Source organism: Eubalaena glacialis, chromosome 5 (genome assembly GCF_028564815.1).
Source record: "Eubalaena glacialis isolate mEubGla1 chromosome 5, mEubGla1.1.hap2.+ XY, whole genome shotgun sequence".
Classification (NCBI taxonomy): Eukaryota; Metazoa; Chordata; class Mammalia; order Artiodactyla; family Balaenidae; genus Eubalaena; species Eubalaena glacialis.
In genome coordinates, this window is record NC_083720.1 from 102,384,091 (window position 1) to 102,408,544 (window position 24,454).

The window sequence follows — 24,454 nt, forward strand, 5'->3', positions numbered from 1 at the left end:
AGTCTTTTAAATAAAATCCACCAAATATTTACTATGATTAAGTGTCCTATGATTGGTTCAGATTCTTTGGGGCACAAGTACACAGAGTCACATGGGTTGGCCTTACCAATAACAATACTTACTGTGTTCATAAGGAAAAGAATAGAGCAATTGAAAAACTTTATTCGGAAGAAGAAGCCAAAAAGAAAATAAGCACAGTGTATAAGAAATGCATAAACTGGTATAAGAAATTAGCAACTGTGTTAAGTGAAAGCATAGTGAAGATAAATGTGTTTGAGAAGAAACAGATTAGATGGATGAATGAAAGGAAGGAAGGGAGGGAGGGAGGGAAAGCAGGAAGGGAGGGAGGGAGGTAAGGAGGGAGGGAGGAAGGAAGGAAGGAGTGGGGGAAGGAAAGCATTCTAGAGATCATACAACCGAAACAGTATGCTGACTTCCTAAAACATAATGTAAATATATAACAAATGTAGGGACTCTTCAGTTGTCCTAATAACATACAGAACACTAATTCTGCCACAGTATTGGAATGATTCTTGCTGGGTAATTCTATAATTTAATCTCTGAAAAAATACAGGTTATAGTCATGTATGTATGGGGGATGGGAATTTTATATTGGAATTAATTCCATCAAATAAAGAGGATCTGATAGATGATGTGGAGTTGAAAGAAACTCAGATATTCTTAATAATCTTTGTGAAACATGATAAATGGGGAGATGAGAAATTAAAAAAAAGGGGAGGGCAAAGATATCCCAGGTTTTCGAAAGGAAAAAAGTTATATGCTGATAACAATAGATTTGACATCAAACCCCAGTTTAAAAAAATAATAAATATTATAAAGGATCATAGCAAGAATCAGAAGCAAAAGAGCAAATCATATCACACTTACCTAATTTCCATGATCAAATAATTTTGGATCACTGGTTTGGTTAGATGGGGGAATACATAAATATACGTTCAGCAAACTATTAAACAAATTAAATTCAGCAAACTATTTAACAAAATTTATTAAATATCCTTGGAATAAGATGGTAAACTGAGTTTATACTATTGGTGGGCTCCTAGCTTTACCATATTCATGTCAATTAACTGTGTAGAGTGTCAACCTGTGGGCAAGGCTCTCATGGAGTACCCCACTGAGGTCTGAACAGTGGCTTGAACTAAGTGACAAAAATTCTGGAAGCAGCAAAGCCATCAAGAATAGGTACTATGAAAAAAGATTAAGTCAGACTGTGTCAGGCACATGTAGAATCATATATTTGACGGAAAAGCAAATCAATTAATTGCACTAACTATTGATATTTACTAAGCTTAAAGTCCTGCATTTAAATAAAAACAAATTAAAAAATCATAAATCACATCTATAGGTGAAGAGTGAAAAAATTGGAATTTTAGTTAATAACACAATAAAAGTTTACTATCTTTTGTCTATATTTTTGAAATACAAAATCTTTGAAAACTGAAAGTTTTGTGTTAAGTTTGTCACCAAAACCTAACCTGAACTAACTTGAGAGTATTTATGGTCTATATTTATCCACTTGTAGCAATTAATATTTCTGTAGCAGAATGTCTCAATAATGAGCTGAGGAGATGATGCTTTACAGGAAATGTGATATATGGACTGTATCAGATTCCTAAAATCTGAAAAATTCTGAATTTTGAAACAATTTAACCCCAAGAGTTAGAATAAAAGGCTTTAGGATTTTATTAGACAGAAGTGTGACCAAATTACTAAAAAACAAAGGAAATTTTGGTCAAAATAAAGGAAGCATTACTCTTCAATCATGGAAAAATGAATGATGACTTAACCTGCTGGGGCAACATGTAGAATATTCTAGCACTATAATTTAAGAAGAATGTTAGATTTACTTGGTATCTAACAAAGTGCTTGGTACATGTTAGACACTAGATAAATATTTGTTGAATGAATAAAAGAATGAGTACAATGCATCATTCAAAAGCACAAATATATCAATTTATCCAAACTGAAAGATTTCTTATTGTCTATTCCCAATATCGATATCAATATCGTCTATTCCCTTCCATTGTGGTTTTAATCCCCAACTTCCAGACTATCTTTTTTTTTTTCTTTTCTTTAAAAAGAACCTTTAATAAATGGTCCTGGGAGATAGCCTCATCCGCCAGAGGGCAGACAGCAGAAGCAAGAAGAACTACAATCCTGCAGCCTGTGGAACAAAAACCACATTCACAGAAAGATAGACAAGATGAAAAGGCAGAGGGCTATGTACCAGATAAAGGAACAAGATAAAACCCCAGAAAAACAACTAAATGAAATGGAGATAGGCAATCTTCCAGAAAAAGAATTCAGAATAATGATAGTAAAGATGATCCAGGACCTCGGAAAAAGAATGGAGGCAAAGATCGAGAAGGTGCAAGAAATGTTTAACAAAGATCTAGAAGAATTAAAGAACAAACAAACAGAGATGAACAATACAATAACTGAAATGAAAAATACACTAGAATAGCAGAATAACTGAGGCAGAAGAACGGATAAGTGACCTGGAAGACAGAATGGTGGAATTCACTGCTGCAGAACAGAATAAAGAAAAAAGAATGAAAAGAAATGAAGACAGCCTAAGAGACTTCTGGGACAACATTAAACGCAACAACATTCGCATTATAGGGGTCCCAGAAGGAGAAGAGAGAGAGAAAGGACCCGAGAAAATATTTGAAGAGATTATAGTCGAAAACTTCCCTAACATGGGAAAGGAAATAGCCACCCAAGTCCAGGAAGTGCAGAGAGTCCCATACAGGATAAACCCAAGGAGAAATATGCAAAGACACATAGTAATCAAATTGGCAAAAATTAAAGACAAAGAAAAAATATTGAAAGCAGCAAGGGAAAAACAACAAATAACATACAAAGGAACTCCCATAAGGTTAACAGCTGATTTCTCAGCAGAAACTCTACAAGCCAGAAGGGAGTGGCATGATATACTTAAAGTGATGAAAGGGAAGAACCTACAACCAAGATTACTCTACCCAGCAAGGATCTCATTCAGATTTGAAGGAGAATCAAAAGCTTTACAGACAAGCAAAAGCTAAGAGAATTCAGCACCACCAAACCAGCTCTACAACAAATGCTAAAGAAACTTCTCTAAGCGGGAAACACAAGAGAAGAAAAGGACCTACAAAAACAAACCCAAAACAATTAAGAAAATGGTAATAGGAACATACATATCAATAATTACCTTAAATGTGAATGGATTAAATGCTTCAACCAAAAGACACAGGCTCGCTGAATGGATACAAAAACAAGACCCATATATATGCTGTCTACAAGAGACCCACTTCTGACCTAGGGACACATATAGACTGAAAGTGAGGTGATGGAAAAAGATACTCCATGCAAATGGAAATCAAAAGAAGGCTGGAGTAGCAATACTCATATCAGATAAAATAGACTTTAAAATAAAGAATGTTACAAGAGACAAGGAAGGACACTACGTAATGATAAAGGGATCAATCCAAGAAGAAGATATTACAATTATAAATATATATGCACCCAACATAGGAACACCTCAATACATAAGGCAACTGCTAACAACTCTAAAAGAGGAAATCAACAGTAACACAATAATAGTGGGGGACTTTTAACACCTCACTTACACCAATGGACAGATCATCCAAACAGAAAATTAATAAGGAAACACAAGCTTTAAATGACACAATAGACCAGATCGATTTAATTGATATTTATAGGACATTCCATCCAAAAACAGCAGATTACACTTTCTTCTCAAGTGTGCATGGAACATTCTGCAGGATAGATCACATCTTGGGTCACAAATCAAGCCTCAGTAAATTCAAGAAAATTGAAATCATATCAAGCATCTTTTCTGACCACAACACTATGAGATTAGAAATCAATTACAGGGGAAAAAAATGTAAAAAACACAAACACATGGAAAAATAAATAAATAAATAAAATAAATGGTCCTGGGACAGCTTACTATTAACACACACAAGAAAATAATAAAATTAGTACCTTGCTTTACCTTATTTACAAAGATAAATTCCAGATGGACTAAAGGTAAAATTTTTTAAAACTTTCTGAAGACAATACAAAAGAACATCTTTATGACATCCGAGTAGGGAAAGATTAATTAAATAGGACACAAAGTGTAAATCACAACAACAGGATTGATCAAATGGACACCAAAAGACACTTATCACAGAGTATTGTCAAAAATTTCTCTTCCCCTGGACTTTGAAGGTCATGTTTGCCCCAGACTATCTTGTAATCCACAAACCACTGTTCTTGGCTGCCTCAGAGATTTTGTTCATGTTGCTTCATCTGTGGAAATACCCATTCCACCTAACTTCACCTGATGAAACCCTACACATTTTCAAAGATAGAAGGCCTGTATTTTTGAAGAAGCATTCCCAAATTCCTCCAGGAAGAGTTAATCTCTCTTCCTCTATACACTCAAGAGTACTTGACACCTACCTATAAATGGCCCAGATCACATTCTGGAATAAATTTAATTTTGTATGTATCTTGTTTCCCAAACAAATTTTAGGTTTCTTAAGGGCAAAGGTTATAGTTTGTACCCACTCCCCAGTATCACCTAATGCCATTACTTGTGCATATTTATAATGCAAAAATTATTGAATTAAGTCAAAATTAGTACGAGTGAAAAAAGGCCAAAAACTAAATTTTAATCATGAGAGTTAAAAGAATACAGAAAGTACTGACAAGAGTCCTGGAACCACTCTCTGTTTTTGCTAATACATCTTTAGTGCTACCACTATACCCAACACTCAAAAGGATGAAACTTATTGAACAAATGAACTAATGTCTAACTTGGGGGACAGAAAACTAAGATAACACATGAAAACAATTTAAAAACCTGTAAAGTAAAAGTCTAGAATATTGAAGAATAGTGTTGTTATATGTTGTTCCAGAAGCAGAACTCCAGATCATGCATTAATTTAAACAGAGGCACAAATTTCATTAAATATAAGAACTTTCTATTAACCACAGTGGTTTGGTAATGAAAGAGGCTGCTTCATAAACCACCTGGTTCTCTCTACTTATGGTCCAAGCAAAGGGTAAATGAGCTGTTGGGAATATTCCAGGAATATTTTCTTAAATTGCTTCTCCAAATGGCTGAACTCAGATGTTTATAAAACTACCTCCATCTCATAGAAGTAAGATCTAAAAATTTAGATGTTTTGGTATTTTAAACACCTAGCTAGAATCATATAACACTAAATATAGCTTGGCACTGAAAAATAAATATTAATCTCATCAATTATTTCATCCTTAAAAAAAAAAGCCCATCAGACCTGAATAACCTAATGTCCTCTGAAGCTGACATGAATGAAGTTCATGCACTTGTTAAAACAGAATGATGATCATGTTGACACACAATGAAAAGATTCTGTTATTATTACTAACAGTATTGTGTCTCTGAACCACACCTGCTCATTGTTACATATGAAAAGGTTTTAAACTATTTTTCTTACATCGATACAACAGGAAATAGTGCTTATATATTAAAGAAATTATAAAGCTGGAGTAATTCTAGCCAAATTTCCAAAAATAAAAAAGCCTCAAAAAGGCTCCTTGGGACTTCCCTGGTGGCACAGTGGTTAAGACTCTGTGCTCTCAGTGCAGGCGGCCCAGGTTCAATCCTGGCCAGGGAACTAGATCCCACACGCATGCCGCAACTAAGAGTTCGCATGCCACAACTGAGGAGCCCATGTGCCTCAACTAAGAAGCCTGTGGGCCGCACCTAAGACCTGGCGCAACTAACTAAATATTTTTTTAAAAAAAGGCTTCCTTGATAGGGAAAATGCATACACATATATGTGTGTATGTATTTATGTATGTATTTTTACACATAAGTGTGTGTGTGTATCTCACCATTGCAGATGTCCATAACGCTTTATAACTTTCAAAGCACTTTCACATTTTCAAGAAATTAGATTAAATCAAATTTGAAGGCAGGAAAATGCTTATTTATACCTAAAGCAACAGAGGATCTGAGGCATGTACCCCAGGCCTCAATGCTAGTAAATGTTAGGAAGACTTACTAATCCCCACTCTGTCCTCCCCGCTGGGTAAAACCTCAGAACAGAACGTGATGTCGTCCAAGCCAAAGGCTGAAGCATTGAGTGTGCTTATTAAAGTATGTGTACAGTGGACCTTAATTTTTTATGTTACTTGAAAAGGGCCTCGTGTTAAACTGTGGCTTGAAGACATATTCTAACGATAGATAATCATTTATTAAGCACCCTACGTAATAGGAATTTGCATGAGACAATAATAATTCCTTCTTCAGCTGTAATGAGGACTTTAGGTTCTTTTTGATTATTATTTTCCTCCCTTCCTTATACACACCTGAGTGGTCACTATTTTCCTAACACATCCCCACATACAAACCTCATCTCCTTCCTGAGGTCGCATCAAGGACACCCGGTCATACTGCCTCCGTAACAAAGCCCAGAGCGCATCCAGCCGACCCTAAAGGGAAACATGATCTGTAAATCCCTGCGGAAGGTACTCGGCCTCTGCTTGTTAAATAAATGAGCTAAAATGAAGAAGGTAAAGCCTTATTTTCTCCTCTCATTTCTTTCATAAATTTAATGAATAAATAAATAACAAAAATGGAGTCTCTTGTTACTGAGAAATATTCAGTTGTTATAAGGTAAATTGAATGTCTGTTATTTGATATACCTTGGTCCTCCTGCAGATGGTTGGGGGGGCGGGCAGGGAGACTAAAAGGATTACACTTTCTCTAGGAAGTTGCCGTTAAATCCTACAAAGTTTGAACAGTCACCTTAATTGGTGTGTACCACTTTGTCTGAGGAGGCTGGAGTGTGGGTTTGGGTCGAGGTGGTCTGGGCCTAAGGGGCTCCTCTGGTTCTTCAGGAATGGTCACCACAGCATTTTTGGCTTTTTCTAGCCTTGCACCTTCCTCCGTAGATCCTTTATCACCCCAACGGACCTTTAAAACAAAGGGAAATATTGATATCAGACATATAGTGGCCTAGAGGAACAGGCTCTTGTTTAGTTGGTTCTTTGATTCACCACCTCAGAGTCCAAAGATGAGTAGGTATCCTAGCTCCAAATTCCTACTCTTCTGAGATTTAATAGGTTTCTCACCACTCATGTATTTAATATTAAGATCCTAGAAATAAAGATCCTTTATAAAAATCTGGTGTCTATTAAATCTGATGCAGCCATTTCTCCATTGTTTCAAATAAGGAGTTAATTTGTGTTTTACATATGAAATGCATGACAGTGTGTAACTCTATTCTCTAATTAGGTATGTTCTCCTTCTAGCTAAACACATACCCGTATATACTGATGACACTGGGTGAAATAGATGGTAATGATGATGATAATTAGCGTTTATTGAATGATTATTATGTGCCAAGCTGCATTTAATCCATACAAAAATACAATGAGATAGATACTATGTTTTTGCTTCCAGGTGAGGAAACTGAGACACAGAGAGGTTAAGTGATGAGCCCAAAGCCACACAGCTAGTAAGCAGCAGGACAGGGATTTGAACATATGTAGTCTGAAGGGGGCAGTAAGTTTCAAATAGGTTTGAATTTTACAAATATATTTTATACAAAGGAGTTAATTTTTCCTTCCAAACTTTCCATCAAGTTTGACTAAGGCAAAAAGTATGATTTAAAATTTAGCCTTTGGAAGTAAAATAATTATATATTTTTTCTCAACTTTGTAAAGTAGCTCTCAGTCTTTACTTCCTCTACTCATATGAGTATGGTCATTTGACATATCAATTTTTCATTGAGGAAGACAAATCTGAAAAGACTCTGCTTTGAAGAGAAAAATTCAGGGACACCAGGGAATTCCACAAATTTGGGAGGATTCCTTTCTCTGAAAAACCTAGACATTGAAAACAAGAAGGTGAAATGATGTTTTCTTTATTTTTCAATGAAAATTGGCTAAATTTTAGCCAAATTTTTTCATGTGCGGCATGTGAAGAAGTTGTGGCCCCTGGAGAAAGGCTTTGTCCAACCAGGAACAGTAGAGAAGTCTAAAAACCAAGGACATTACCAAAGAAGACAAAGATAAGTGAAGCTCTAAAAAGAAACAGGAAGGCCTGTCCAGGGCACACAGTGGCTCACCAGAGTTGAATAATTTCTGCAAAGAAAAAATGATTAAATGCTTTTTAAAAGCATTTTAATGACCTGAATTAGTGGGTAGGAATACAGATGATTACTGTTCATAGAAAGATCTATTCATAGCTTTTTGATAAGGCTTACTTAGATGTTTTTACTTTTTTTTACTACAATTTTAGAGTAGGTTTTCAATTTCAAGTGGACTCTGTTGGGTCATTAAAATGTATCTGTATCTTTCAGTGTTATCAGTGGTACTAGAATGTTCTTTATGAGGTCGTTAAAATTGTTTTAAACACCATTAAACCTTTAGAACTAGATAGTTGGCTTTCCTTCCAGAGAAATGACCTTCTCTTTCAAATCATAGTGTCTTCACCTAGATAAACTAAAACTTTAAAAATCTTTAGATATATCTAAATTGAACTAAAAAACTCTAAAACCAGGACACATCTCCTGCAGTTGTAAAGTCTCAATTTTAAGGGAAAAAACAAAAAACAAATGAAGATACATAGTCAAATAAATATATGAGTATCATAACAGAGAGAAGTAATTCAGAGTAGAAATATAAGTAGGTAAAATTTAGATCCATTCAGAAATGATAGATTTTTAACTTAGATTTTAACTAGCCCAGGCTTCACAGTTGATATCCTAGAGGTAATGGTACTCATATTCTTCCTCCAAGTATCATTGTACCATTCTCAGATAAAGAACACGAAGACAGTTGAACTAGAGTTCTGACCCAACATCGCATTTCTAAACGTACGATACATAGTTGCTGAGGTCTAAAGGAAATGCATTAAATAAATCCATTAGTGTTAGTTCATGAAGTAGCTGTTTTATCATTATTATCACCATCACCACAGACAATACAACAATCAATTCTCACTCAATCTCACTCAAACTAGGAAACACTTTAGAGTTTTCCTAAAACTCTTAAAAGCAATTAAATATATATACACACTTATATGTATAAATTTTAATATTTTAGTTTGACCACATTGAGATAGTGAAAAAGGATAAAAGAATAACAAGAATAGATTGCTAAAGGCAGTTTTAACAGAATTAATATATCTGACTTTTTACTATTTAAAAAAAAGTGCAAGCTTGATAGCTAAATTCTTCCAATTCTACTTGGCTTTCAATGATAAACAATGAAATTCCATAATTTCCACAGCATATTTGGAGGTTGTATCATAAAGGAGCAATTTCAGAATTGAGAAAAGAAACAAAAACAGTTTCACGCGGAACTGGCAGAAACACACATTTGAAGCCATTAGGTATTGTGGATCAGTTGTGCTAACAGCTGTTATTAACATCAGCTCAGTTCCAGCTTTCTGCAAACTGCGATTATGATAGTGTTTAAATATTTAGGAGGAAGAAAAAATTTCTAGGTAAAATCCCCATACTGGCTTAAAATAACATTGAGTTATGAAGATTTATTCTTTAATTCAGATGTGCTCATAATTTCTATAATTCCTTTCACTTTCCCCAGTTTAAACTGGGGAATTTTTTTAAGGAAAATACTTTTCAGGTTTGAATAGGCACGGTTTTCAAACAAGTTATGTCTTCTATTTTTCCTCTCCAAGTTTAAATTAGTTGATGTTTGAAAAAGTCTAAAGGCATTTAATTCTTAGTTTATTTTTTTCTTTGTTTTTTTTGGCCTCACTGTGTGGCATATGGGATCCTAGTTCCCTGACCAGGGATTGAACCTGTGCCCCTTGTAGTGGAAGCATGAAGTCTTAACCACTGTACTGCCAGGGAAGTCCCTCAGTTTATTTTTTTGTGTGTATTTTTACCTATCGTGTTTCCCCTTTGTGAAGCCCACATTTACTTTCTCATTTTTTTCTTCATTCTCATTCCCATTTCCATTTCGTTGATGGAGTACTACATAAAATGTAGCCAAAATTATCCATGGCTAAAATGGACTCTGATTTATTAAAAGTGGGTGAGTCCTTCTCATAAATTTTCTTCAGCTAAAAAGCTAGGGCAATATAATTTCACATTAATTAAGAGTCAATAACTAAAACACAAATAATTAAATTTCAATTAAATTTGAATTAAATTAAATTTTACATTTTAAGTAAAAGAGTTAATAACTCTTAAAACGTGAAATGTGAGTTACTCAAGAATGTTCATGGGCCCTTGGCTTTCTTGACCATATTCCAATAATATGTCTTTTAACTCAGAACCCATTCAGTAGCTCATGCATAAACTTTTCTTTTCTGTAGAAAGAGATCTTAATCTTTGGAACATGGAATATTGGAGCAACAAAAATCTGACACAATTCCTCGTGTTTTTAGCAAGAACTAATATATCTGAATCTCATTGTCATGTGGTATTTTATATGTGCGGATTTCAAAATGGAATTAAGTTTATTATTCTGAATATAAATTAGTACATGCTCACTGTCAAATAAGTTGGGAACAAACAGGGAAATACATAACACAAATTGAAAATCACTCCATTCAGAGAAAGCTACTAACATGTTGTGCTATTTCCTGTCAAACCCTTTTCCCCCTGCATACATCTTTTTATACACACATTTTGGAACGAGACTAAATAAACTAAAAATAAGCTATGACAGATCATATTTGGATATTCATATGTAACGATTTTATTTACAATTGTATTTTTTATATACGTAGGGACATCCAATCCACACTCTCCCCAACCTCTCCAATCCTAGAATGACACAACAAAGGCAAATGAAAGGACAATGACCTTCCTTGCATTGCAAGCAACAAGAGCTAGCCTCGCCATGTTCTCTTGTACTGCTTGATATTCCCAATTACCCACCTGTTAACACAGAGACAATATTTTCTCCAAAAGGCAAATGTAGTAAGTTCTAGCACCTGCCTTTTCCATGGCTTATTGGCAATGAGGTGCCTGTCTCAGAAGATATTTCAGCAATAAAGTGGCAAGCTCTTAGGAAAATGTGCATTATTTTAAGATCTAATGTGGTCAAGACAATGAGAATCACTATCAGGTGACTTAACCACTTTAGTAATGACAGTCATTTAAGTAAGTCTGGGCTTCTTTTGAAGAGTACTGAAATTTACGCTGAAAATGGGAAATCCTCCTTGGGAATCTGAATTTTATTGAAATGTATAAAAAGAGAAAATTGTGGGACTTCCCTGGTGGTCCAGTGGTTAAGACTCCACGCTTCCACTGCAGGGGGCACGGGTTTGATCCCTGGTCGGGGAACTAAGATCCTGCATGCCACATGGCACAACAAAAAAATTAAAAAAAAAAAAAAAAAAAAGAAAGGAAGGAAAATTGCAACAGTCGTGAGGTTGTTAATTAGCTTATTGATTTTTGCTGGCAGTAATGGGACAAAGCAGATATGACAGTAGGAGACATGCAGTGATTACAAAACACATAAAAACTCTTTCTTATCAAGAAATAAAATTAAAGAATAACTAATAAGAAAGAAATGTCAGGACCTGTGTTTAATAATAAAGTCACCATATCAATGAGAAAATTCCTCCAATTTCTCCTCCGGGTGGGATGTTGGCCTATCTATGCTGTTGTTAAGGGCTCAGTGCTGACAGTGCTTGCTTATTATTAATTAATCCATCACTTTGAAAAATATTTCTGTGGTGGTAAAAGACCTCATTTCATCTTCAAGATATAATATTTAAGTTCAATTTTAGTCCACATGTTTTGCCAGTCTAAAAATTTAATAGTCTATAAATGATATTTAATATTAATTTTGATTATTCATAAGTGGTAACTAAAACCTGTAAAAAAAAAAAAGCCTTAAATGTACTTTCTCTACATTTGTGATAGGGTCTTATCCATGATATCGAATATTTTAATATTTTTCTCCTCAAATAGTACTTAACTATTGGATCTTTTCAAAGACAAGCATTGTTGCAACTTTAAGTAGCTGGCTTCTTCAAAGTTGATGTTCTCCGTAGTAATTTTTTCCAAAATAGTAAAAAAACTCCCTAATTTTGTTTTGCCCTTTAGAATTCAGACATCTTATCAATGTAGTTCTTTGACTAATGAAGTCAGTTCTTCTTGAATAGTTCTGAAATGGCTAGGATTATTCCATAGAAAAAAAATTGTCCAAAAAAGACCTAGTGTTAAGTAAAAATAGATATTAGGATACTGAGTTGTGAAAAGTACAGTTTCCATGGCTTGATAGTTCTAAAAATACATATTCCAGATTAGCAGCTTCTAATTTTTTTTTAAGATACCAACCTCCATTCTTTTAATTCCTCCAACCCCTCGACCACCATAATAAGAAGCATCCACGGTTGGCCATTTCTTGGTAGGCAGAGGTTCTTCTTCCTCCTATGTGGATACAAGTTTTTAAAACTGAGTTTAATTAATTTCTTAAAATATTGCTTAGTCAGAACCAACTCACATTTAAATATTTTTCCAAATAATGACACTGATATGGAAGAAATATAGTAAAAATTACATATAGCACATGTGGATGTACTTATGCTTATGTGCATAAATTTCAAGTGAGGTTCTACAGAATATGAGGACTCCTTCCATTCCACAATTTGAGGAATCTACCTTATTTCACTAGGCTACCAGAAGTTGCTCCTTAACTATAAGCATCATTTGGTTTTTCCAGATTTATTTATCACTTCATAGTTAAGAAGATAAAACATTAAAATTAGGACCGCATTTCAATGATCATTTAAAGCCTCAATGTATGTGTAAATTTAAACTCTGCGAAATTTGTACTGAAAAGATAGGTAGTTGAGAAGCTTTGAAAATGCACAACACCATATTTTCTGTTGCTAACACAATTTTGGCTCACAGAGTAATGTAAAAGTAATAATCATTTTGAAGAAAGTAATAATATCTTTAAGCTGCCAGCTTGGATCTTCCAACTTTTTGTAAATAAGACAAGTGACAGCAGAACTATTGATATATTGCTATAAAAAGTAAATTAAATCTCTATGTACTATTGATCCTGATGGCTAGTCTACGTTTATCAATGTGTGAAGGTCCCATTCCTCTAGCACATGAAAGAAATCATGAGAAGACAAAACATAATTGATTTTCATAATTTCAGAAGTCAATACATAGGTATCACAGTTATCTAATAACAATGTAATTGATCAAATTAGGGATAATATCTAAATACACCCACATCACTTATTAGGCACTCATTTACCTCTTTTGGTGCAGAGGGTGGTGGTGGAGGAGGATCCTTGATAACCTGTACCAAAAAAAAAACAAAACCAAAAAAACAATCAAATGCAGAAACTTCAGTGTCACAGGGAGGATACAGAAAAGATGTATAAAAATAATTCGATTAGTAAAATACTGTTGTGGCACCAAAGATGTCCCAGATGAACCTAGCCTCCCAAAACATATGGCCCCCCTTTTGAACCTGGGCTTGTTTGTAACTAGCTTTGGACTAACTAGCAACTACTAGGTTTTTTTTTGACTAACTAGCTAGCTAACTAGCACATTCATTCATTTTATCTTTATGATATAGATATAGCTTCAGTTTTCAGGTAAATAACAAGAGCAAAAGTTGTCAAATACCTTGCACTAAGTGGCTCTTCTAATGCAAACATTTTTCACTAGATTACAGTATGTCCCCTCAAATGGAGTAGGAATTTACTAAGTCTTCCTGCTTTGATTCACTGACTCTTTCACAAATTGACAATACAAAGTTAGCTTGCTTTGGATGCGATAATAGAGAAATTAACATACTCTCTTTCCCCACCTTTTAACCTAGAAACAAATCAACCTCTTAGCCAAGAGTCCTTTCCTGTGAATCATTACTCAATATATTATTTCATGAAATTTGATGTGGTTAATTCTTTATGTGAGAGGAATACAGACTGAGATCAAATTTAAATGACCTTTACTGGTACTGGGGTATCTGGACTTTCATACCATCATGATAGAAAATTACTGACCAAGTGCCAGTAGTGTCTGATAATTCAAGTACACATCCAAGTCTCTATACTAAGAAGAAAAACTGTTTGAAAATATAACTGCTTCACTTCATCTAAGGTCAAATGTTTCAATTATCTTATTAAATTTTTAAAATTTTAAAACAATAGTAGCTCTGAAAATGAATATAATCAAAGAATTATTACTACTGTTCAGGTATATTCCTATTATCATGAATATGTTTTTTAAAGACTGCATATATTTTAAAGATATATACTGAAACATTTCCAGATTAAATTATATAATTCTGATATTTTCATCAAAATAATTTGGGGTGGGGAAGTAAAGAGGTTATATATGAAATAAATTTAGCCATAAATTGAGAATCATTGAAACTAAGTAGACATGGGAGATTCATTATTTCACTCTTTCTCTTTGTATATGTTTGAAATTTTCCATAATGAAAGTTTTTTTTGTTGTTACTGATAATGTTTAGAGAATTGACTCATAATTTTCTTCATATATATTACTTTCATCATCAAATTTTAGTTTAGATCTAAATCTCAGGAAAAAATGCGAACAGTAACTACAACTACATAGATATAACTGGACAGTAATTTAATCTGAATGAATCTTGAACTAACTCATTGTAGCATTCAAACTTTTGAATGCTACAAGAAATGCTGTTATTTCTATTTAACTCTTCTGTTTAATTCAATTTTGTCTTATCAATAAACATAAAATCCCAGTTCTTTTTACTAATATTGAAGGATAGAAATCTGTGAAGTTTTACATTTAGCCCAGAAACAAACGCCAGGAGAGGATAGAGATTTAAAGTAATACTGTGGTAAAATAAAATAAAGGTTATCAAGCTACAGGTGCATTTCCTTTATAAAAAGGAAGCACTCATATTATCAACCTGCACGTCCAAAATCAATCAATGAAAACCAGATCTATCAATATTTCACAGTCAACAGGGTCAAAACCAACCTAATAAGCTTCATTTAAGAGCCAACTCTTCTTCGTATCTTCCTTGTTTCTTTCAAGTAAATCACTCTTTCCTTAAAGTTGCAGCCTTAAAATTTTCTCATAATCTATAATTTATTCTCACTTCTAAATGACTTCACCAAATCATTTACCATGTTCAAAAGATTCTTTGAAATATTCTTCTCTCTCTCTCTCCCCCTCTCCCTCTTCTATCTTTTCCTCTTTTCTTCCCCCCCCCACCATGAATTCCCCCAATCCTCTCAAAGCAGATCAGATTACCTTAATATGTACAGATGCCTATTTGTTCTCCCCTAGCATTGGTCACAATTGATAATTTTATCTAATTCCAAAACACTGTAACTTCTAAGAGGATGGATTTTATGTCTGCTTTGTTCCTCACTGTATTCCCAGTACTTAGTAGAGTGTCTAGCACAAAGGAAGGAAAAAAGGGAAGTTAGGAAGAGAGAAAAAGGAAGAAAGTGGGAAAGAGAAAAAAAATATAGAGGAAGGGATAAAGGGAGAGGAGGAGGAAGGAAGGAAGATCACAGGAAGAAGGAAGGATTCTTTGCATTCTATTCCTACTATCACTACCTAAAATCATGAACTCAAGATCTCTGGACCTTAAAAATATCTAGTACAATATTTTTCAACTTCTCTAATACACATCCAACCAAAACTTCATTATTCTGAAAAATTCCCAGCTAGCTGTTGTCCAACTATGTTTGAATACCTGCAATAAAGAGAAATTCACAACTTCACAAAGCAATTTATTCCTTTGGCAAGGAACTCACATCATTTGAAAAATTTTCCCCCAAAAGAAGCCAAAGCCTCCTTCTCCGTAGTTTCCACCCTTTAGTCCTGATCCTAGAGTGTGGAAACACATGCATACACACAACTATTTTTAATTCCAGAAAAGAGCAGGTCCTATTTTTGAATACTTGGATAATAACCATATATCTATTGAACGTACACATCTGGAAGCTAAACATCACAACCATGTTGTGCATAACGGTCTGAGTTACTGGGTCATCTTGGTCAGTTTCTTTAGTACATACTCATTTGAACACTATCTCAAAGTGTGGTTTCCAGAACTGATAAATAGCATTTTAAGTGTGGCCGATCCATTATAATTCAATGCATGGTGCTCAGGCAAAACAGATGTACCCCAGCAATCCTCACTTTGATTCTATGCATTTTAACTAATAACATATTGATAACATTGATTGATAGTCTATAATTACCATAGCTTTATTTTGGCATCAATGTCTACATGTTTTATTTGTAGCTAAATTAGACCTCTAGCTTGTTCCTCTATCTCTAACTCATCCTTCATTCTAACCTATGTAGCCAGGTCACTATGTTTCTAACAGAAGTTTAATTGATCGTTTCTCTAGTCAAAATGGATCAAAGGTTCCAGTGGCCACAACTGAACTCGAGGAATTACTGAATTTCGGGAAGAAGCTTACCACTCAGTTTTGCAAACTACCATAAAGTGCTCTCCAGAGTTCTCTCACTAGAAAAAGCCCAAGGTACATCCTTCATTCCACTAAGTCTGAGTATAATGTACCCGAACTCATTTTCATTTCCTTGTGAGGATTTCAAATTTACTCTGCTTATTACGTGTACATCTTGTACTGATATATAAATTTCTGAAGACTTAAACAGTATCCCCAACCCTGTTCTATGTTATATCTCCTAAGAATTACTGAACATCCCCCTCCATAACACTTCCTTTTTCATGTCATATTTATCATGCTGATTATCCTGTATAGCATCAAGTTTTAGCATTAATATGGGTAAACTGAGTCTCAATTTAAAATCCTCATATGACCACTGGTGACAAACTCACAGCACGATAATGAGAGGCATCTTTGCCTTCTTTATCAGAGACTCTTTATCTGTTATCATAAGCCACAACCTGGAAAATGCAAACTCCTTTTTCAGTACATCTACATGAGCCACCTCTTGAACTGTCATTGTTCAAATGCCTCAGCACGGTATAGTTCGACCCTAACACCCTATGTACAAACATCCCTGCACGTGTACCTCTAACTCCAGGCTGACTGAAGATCCCTTTGCTACCCCCCAAAAAATGACCATTTCCATATTAAGTCCCATCCAGCCGTTACAGAGTAGTCTACCAACTTTCTATTGCTTTACCTAGAAGCTTTAAAACTTCTAACAATATACGTGCTGCACAGTTGAACAATTCATGCTTCATCAGTTTGGGTTTATATGTTTATTTTGGAATTTTTCAATTACCCCTCAAAACTGTAGATTTCTTAGGGGCAATATCATTTCTCCCTCTTTGAAAATATCACAGCACTTAATAAAGTGCTCTGCAAACAACAGATACTAAAAATATGATTGAAAGTGAGCTGAAGAAACTAGCTGAGAATGTTTGCAAAGGCTCATAGCCAACCTCTAAATTTATAAGAAAAATACAGAGGGGAAAAAAAAAAGATATAAATGATAACCAATAGAGAAAGATTTCCATGAAACTAAAATATTGCTAGTTCCAAAGAAAATGAAGTATCAAATTTCTCTTTCAACCAGTAAAGTCAGAGAGCTAATGAACTCAAAGACAGACGGGAAAATGTAAGACCATGCTAAGTTTCTTCATTTGGGAAATAAATTTGATTCACTGTAGGTCCTTTCCAAAATGAAAATTCTAATAGAATGATAAAACAAAATACATATCACAATATTTCCACCAAGTCTTTTTCTTCTATGCCTTTACATAATTAAGTAGGCCATATGTCTACATACATTTGTATTCACCTTATTCCAGAAAAGAACTTTAGGGTTTGTTTTTCCAATAATGTGTAATTAATCTTATGTATGACTAAATGCATTGCTTATTATAAATTTAAATCAATTTTGAAATCCTGGCAAGTATATTTTCTACATTGTTAACAATGAAAACAAAACCCTTAATACTCTACATAAATCAAATTTTTTTTTTTTTTTTTTTAATTTATTTATTTATTTATTTATTTATTTGGCTGTGTTGGGTCTTCGTTTCTGTGTGAGGGCTTTCTCTAGTTGTGGCGAGCGGGGGCCACTCTTCATCGCGGTGCGCGGGCCTCTCACTATCGTGGCCTCTCTTGTTGCGGAGCACAGGCTCCAGACGCGCAGGCTCAGTAGTTGTGGCTCACGGGCCCAGTTGCTCCGCGGCATGTGGGATCCTCCCAGACCAGGGCTCGAACCCGTGTCCCCCGCATTGGCAGGCAGACTCTCAACCACTGCGCCACCAGGGAAGCCCTACATAAATCAAATTTTGACCTAGTAGATTAAGAGATACCACCACCACCACAACAAATAACAGCACTTTCAGAAACTGAAGCAGAGCAAAGGCTCATCTGTGTGCTGTTAATACTATTAACAATAATGACATTTATTGGTGCTGCCATATGCCACGCACTCTTATATTTCTCTCATTTTCATAGTAATCCTATGCAGTTACTATGCTTATTTTAAATACAAGGAGAGGGAGGCCTGAATTCAGTAACTTGTCCAAGGATACACAAAGAGAAAACATTAGAATTAGTATTTAAACTGGTCCATCTTCCTCGAAACTCTAGGTTCAACTTCCTCTGCCACATGACATCCTTTTAAAATAAGGTTTGGATTGCAAAGGGAAAGGGTGCAGTAGAAAAGGCTTAAGATGTGTTGAGAGTTTATTACTTGCTGGGATGCATGCATGGATGGATGGTTAGATAGATGGATGGATAGATAGATAGATAGATGGATAGATGGATATAGACAGATATAGATCAATATTTATGGTAACTGTGTGAGATAGATGTTATCATCCCCATTTTATAAGGACATAACATATTCATTCATATGCCCACCATCATTGCCCTAGAAATGTTGGAAGAGGAAATAAGTTTTTTTGTGTGTGTGATGTTTCAAAATGCTCCCTCTCTCCATTCTACCACACAGCTTCATAAGTAACAAAGGAGAGTGAAAATAATCTGAAGCCATTCAGGCCCAAAGCCAAAAATGGCAAAAGTCTGTGTCCACTGATATTTCTACATTTCAGTAAAATTAGTGCAGGAGAAAAGGAAACCTGACTGTTGGTCCAAATACATTAAAAATAACAGTCATGAGAATCCCATTCTTGTATTAAATAGTGCAAGAATACATTCATCTTTGAAAAGGATGTATTCATAAGCACCATATTTTATGAGAATTTGCAGATTTTAAAAGGCATAATATTGCCTAGTTGCCAGGATCTTTTCCACTTAGCATCCTTCAGCTCGGTATTGAAGATTTTGGAAAACACTTTCACCACTTTGTGAACCATATGCAGACTTTGATTCTTCTCCAAGTTTTTTTTTTCATTTGTTATTATCATCATCAGGGAGGATTACATCTCATCTACTTAGCTGTTAGAATGAAGATTTCAGTTTGGAGGAGAGCCGATTTCTTAAATAAAAAAAAAGTTAGCTGCTTCAGGCAACAGTCCTTTTGATCTGCTCATTAACACTTTTCAAATGTTCGAGTGATGTGGGCATTCTTTGAGCTAGAAAATGTCAGTACAGGAGCCCGCAGCCAGCTTGATGCAATCATATGTTCCAATATTCAGAAAAGAGTGAAAAGAACTGTCAACAGTGAACTGCCTTGGATTAAAAAAAAAAAAAAAGATACTGTATAACGACTGTAGATCAAGTAGTATTTCAGAACCGATTCTTGCCAGTGACAGAAACAAATGCCCAATTTATCAGCAATGTCATCTAAGCGCCTCAGAACCCACAGACTTAGACAAATCATTCTTAGTGTTTACAAAAACTTGTTTAAAATACATGTGGGATTTCCTTTCATTCTTCCCTTTCTTTTTGATAAAATCAGAGAGCAAGTGTAGCGCCTTTCCTCTCATGAATACAAAGTTCTCTGACATAAGTATTTGGGAAGCCCTTTTCTGAACCCCACAAAGTTAGGTGCTTTCAACATCCAGACCAAGATATAGTCGAGGTTCTCTCACCTCCCTTTCCTTTCCTCCTTGACAGACTCATCAATGTTCAAAGAGTCTGCTTTGAACAAATAAATAGCTACTTGGAAGTCTGGATGATAAATATAATTTTAAAGGCCAAATGAGGACTAGGAAGAAAAGTGTGAGAGTATATACTCCCGGAGTTAAGTAAAGGTGCTGCTGTCAAAGCAAATAAACTAAGACCAGGAAGGGTTTGATACCATGTTTTGTAAATGATGCTCTGTTAGAAAACATCATCATGGAAGCAATAAGTACTAACATCACACTCTATTTCAAGGAGGCAACCAAACATAAATCATTTTAATTAATGGTGCAAGGAAGGCATATTAAAAATCTAAATTACTTCTGTTTTATTGTGCATTCTAAAAAAAAATCAGGCTGCTCTCAAAGTAACTCAATAAAGGCATCAAGAGCCCTCCTCAACAATAAAAAACAAGTGCAATGTAGAAGCATTATTACTATTTAGAAAGAACAGCACAGCTGTTGCTGGCTAAGAAAATGACTCCATAGAGCTCCGGTCAGATATATCCTCATCACGAAAGCTCAACTTACTTATAAGCAAATTGGGCTTTAAAAAGACAACTTTTTTTAATGTTTTTTTTTAAATTAAGATTTATGAGATCTTTCTGTAATGTCTTAAATGCACTAAGGAAAAATGAGCTTGCAATTTTCCCTTGCGGATGGAGAACTTTGGCCAAGGACACTAGATCAAAGTGAACATTTATCATTTCCAGCATATTCAGATATTTATTTGCAGCTGGATAACACACTCTAATTGACAACACTCCAGAAAGTCTTTGTTTGCCACCTCATTAGCCTTACATCTGTAATTCTGGAGAATGTCTGGTTACTCCAAATGATGCAACTATAGGAGTCAGTTCTGCCATCCTGATAGTAAAACAGATCTGCCATAAACTCAACATACATTCTAAGCTAACAATGATGAAAAGAGTTGTATTTTCTGATATCTCACTCATGATTCAGTACATGATTTTTTTAACCTCTCCTACCCCCTTTTTTAATTTAAGGGAAAAGGAAGGATGCTGCTGATGTTTGTTATAGAAAAGCGGTTGTAAAGGATGGATGTGAGGATACTCAATGAGCAGGATACAGACTCGTAAACAGATGGTGAGAAATAACTTCACACAAAAATGAAAACTTTCCCCCTTATGGAATAGTTTGCAAACTCAACATACACTGTAATTCACTAATGGTAGCACCTAAAATTCCAGCTTTGCATAAGGGTTCTGTTATTATTATTATTATTATTATCACCAGATAAAGTTCTCCAAATATCATTGGTTTAGATCCTATTTGTCATGGAAAACCTAGGTACACAGAGGACACAATTCTGCAACATTTTAAATGATATCATCTCTCTCCTTTATCCTTGAAAATACTCATTAAAATGAACTGAAAGATTGAAAATTTTAAAATAGTCTCATATTAAAAGCATCGTTGGTGGCCAGATATTCTATTGCAGGGGGTTTTCTCTAATCTTTTTTATTCTATGTCCCTCTTTGGCAATCTGGTGAACCTATGAACCCCTTCCCAGAATAAATAAGCTAAATTAAAATACACAGGATTAAAAGGAATCCAATTGTATTGAAATATAACTGTAAAAATCTATTTTTAAAAACAAGAAACCAAATCTGTGATACAGAAATACTATGTGCTTCTTTATTAATTCATTAAATTATGAAATATAATAGTAGGTCTAGGAATGATTATAATTTTTTGAAGTATAATTGACTTACAGTAGTATATTAGTTTCAGGTGTACAGCACAGTGATTCAATATTTTTATACCATACACACTTATAACAATATTATAGACTATTTTATCTGTGCTGTACATTACATCCCCATGACTAATTTATTTTATAACTTGTAGTTTGAACCTCTTAATCCCCTTCCCCTATTTCACACATCACCCCCGCTCTCCCCTCTGGCAACCACTAGTTTGTTCTCTGTATCTATGTCTGTTTCTGTTTTGCTATATTTGTTCCTTTGTTTTTAGGTTGCACATATAAGTGAAAACATACGGTATTTGTCTTCGTCTGTCATAATCTTGAAGTAGTGATATGTATCTGAATATGAATGGGATTGTTCTGGCCTCTTACAGCAAATAACAAGCACCCTGAGAAAGCTGACCATGGAGCTTTGCTGTCAATAGGTTCTAATAACATATATACCTTGGATACTTCTGAAAATTAGAAACCTGTTTCTTCAACAAATCCCTGGTCACTCTGAAACAGTGAGTAAATTCTACTCAGTATATAAAGCATTGCATATTTACTTTACAGTTACCCAAAACAAAACAGAATGGTAATTCTAATTTTAAAGAATGCACATTGGTTTTAATTGCCGTAGAACCATCTACCATCTTAAAACCTCTTGTTGTGGAACCATCTCCCATCTTACAATCTCTTGCACTTCATAAACAGTTTTTGTAATGAGTTGATCTAGAAACATATTACATGTGAATTCCTCAAATCAAGAGCCCTGAGCAGTGATTCTCAACCCTGGCAAATATCAGAATCATTTAGGAAATCTATTAGTTTCTTAATGCAGCTATAACAAATTACCACCAACTTAGTGGTTTAAAACAACAGAAATTTATTTTCTTACAGTTCTGGATGCCAGGAGTCCAAACACAGTCTTACAAAGCTAAAATCAGGTGTTAGAAGAGCTGATTGTTTCTTCAGGAGCCAGGGGAGTATCTGCTCCTTGCCCCTCCCAGCTTCTGGTGACTGTCAGCATTCCCTGCCTAGAAGCTGCATCACTTCAATCTCTGCCTCCATGGTCACTCTGCCTTTTCCCCTTCTGTGGTCTTATCTCCTCTGCCTCCGTCTTATAACAGCACTTGTGATGGCATTTAGAGCCATCTAGGTCATCCTAGATAATCTCCCTATTTCAAGATCCTTAATTTAATCATATCTGCAAAGTCCCTTTTGCCATGTAAGATAACATTCACGGTTTCCAGGAATTAAGACCTGGATATATTTAGGGATCATTATTGAGCCTATCAGAGGGGCTTTCCTAAACCATACTGATCCCTGGAGATGTCTCACCCAACCACCCTTTCCCCTCAGAGACAGGCACTACCAATGGCAATCTGACAGCTACTACTCTGAGAGCCTTCCAGTTATTAGGAACAGAAAAAAACCTGAGAACCACTGCTTAAGATATAAGTAACACTGTCATCTCTGAGTCATTAATTAAATATCTGTGAACTTTTAATCTCTGAACAATGAATGGTTAAATTATTTCATAAGATATTTTTTAAAAATATGAAATGATTGAATGAAGAATGTGTGACAGACATTGGTGCCTCCGTTCAGGGCTTTTTTTCCAGTATTTCTATCTTGATAAGAGCTCCTGAGCATATGATTCCCAAAGAGGTGATTGCTGACATAATCTAAATGTGCCTGAAAACAGATATTTTAAGCTGTTTAATCATGTTTTAGTTGAAAGATTCAATATTTGGCCCTAGCACTTAAAAGACAGTCAAACCAAAGAAATTTGTAAAACACCAAGCTGAAATAAATACATTTCATTTCCCATGAAAAAGTAATATTACTGATAATGATAAAGTCCAAAATGATCCCTAATAATTTAATGCTGCTAAAAATTGTTAAGCTACAGAAATATAGATCAGTGGAACAGGATTGAAAGCCCAGAGATAAATCCAAGCACCTATGGTCAACTAATCTATGACAAAGGAGGCAAGGATATACAATGGAGAAAAGACAGTCTCTTCAATAAGTGGTGCTGGGAAAACTGGACAGCTACATGTAAAAGAATGAAATTAGAACACTCCCTAAACACCACACACAAAAATAAACTCAAAATGGATTAAAGACCTAAATGTAAGGTCAGATACTATAAAACACTTAGAGGAAAACATAGGAAGAACACTCTTTGACATAAATCACAGCAAGATCTTTTTTGATCCACCTCCTAGAGTAATGGAAATAAAAACAAAAATAAACAAATGGGAACTAATGAAAGTTCAAAGCTTTTGCACAGCAAAGGAAACCATAAACAAGACGAAAAGACAACCCTCAGAATAGGAGAAAATATTTGCAAACGAATCAACAGACAAAGGATTAACCTCCAAAATATATAAACAGCTCATGCAGCTCAATATTAAAAAAACAAATAACCCAATCCAAAAATGGGTGGAAGACCTAAATAGACATTTCTCCAAAGAAGACATACAGATGGCCAAGTGGAACATGAAAAGCTGCTCAACATCACTAATTATTAGAGAAATGCAAATCAAAACTACAATGAGGTATCACCTCACACCAGTCAGCATGGCCATCATCAAAAAATCTACAAAAAAAAGAAAAAAAAAAGAAATGAAAGAGGAGACATCAATACAGATTCCACAGATATTAACATTATAATAAAAGAATACTATAAACAACTTTATGCCTACAAATTTGATAACCCAGATTAAATGG

The 24,454-nt window shown here is 34.7% G+C and overlaps 1 protein-coding gene across 2 annotated transcripts in view; it reads right to left on the reverse strand.

The window, feature by feature from the left end:
* Positions 1-24,454, reverse strand: part of ANTXR2 (ANTXR cell adhesion molecule 2) — a 163,292-nt gene that overhangs the window by 55,198 nt on the left and 83,640 nt on the right. For both annotated transcript variants that reach the window (XM_061192410.1, XM_061192409.1), the window contains 4 exons: positions 13,264-13,308; positions 12,330-12,422; positions 6,809-6,976; positions 6,412-6,492 (listed from right to left, as the gene is read on the reverse strand). In XM_061192410.1, the coding sequence (XP_061048393.1) occupies positions 6,412-6,492; positions 6,809-6,976; positions 12,330-12,422; positions 13,264-13,308 (387 nt within the window). The remainder of the gene's footprint in view (positions 1-6,411; positions 6,493-6,808; positions 6,977-12,329; positions 12,423-13,263; positions 13,309-24,454) is intronic.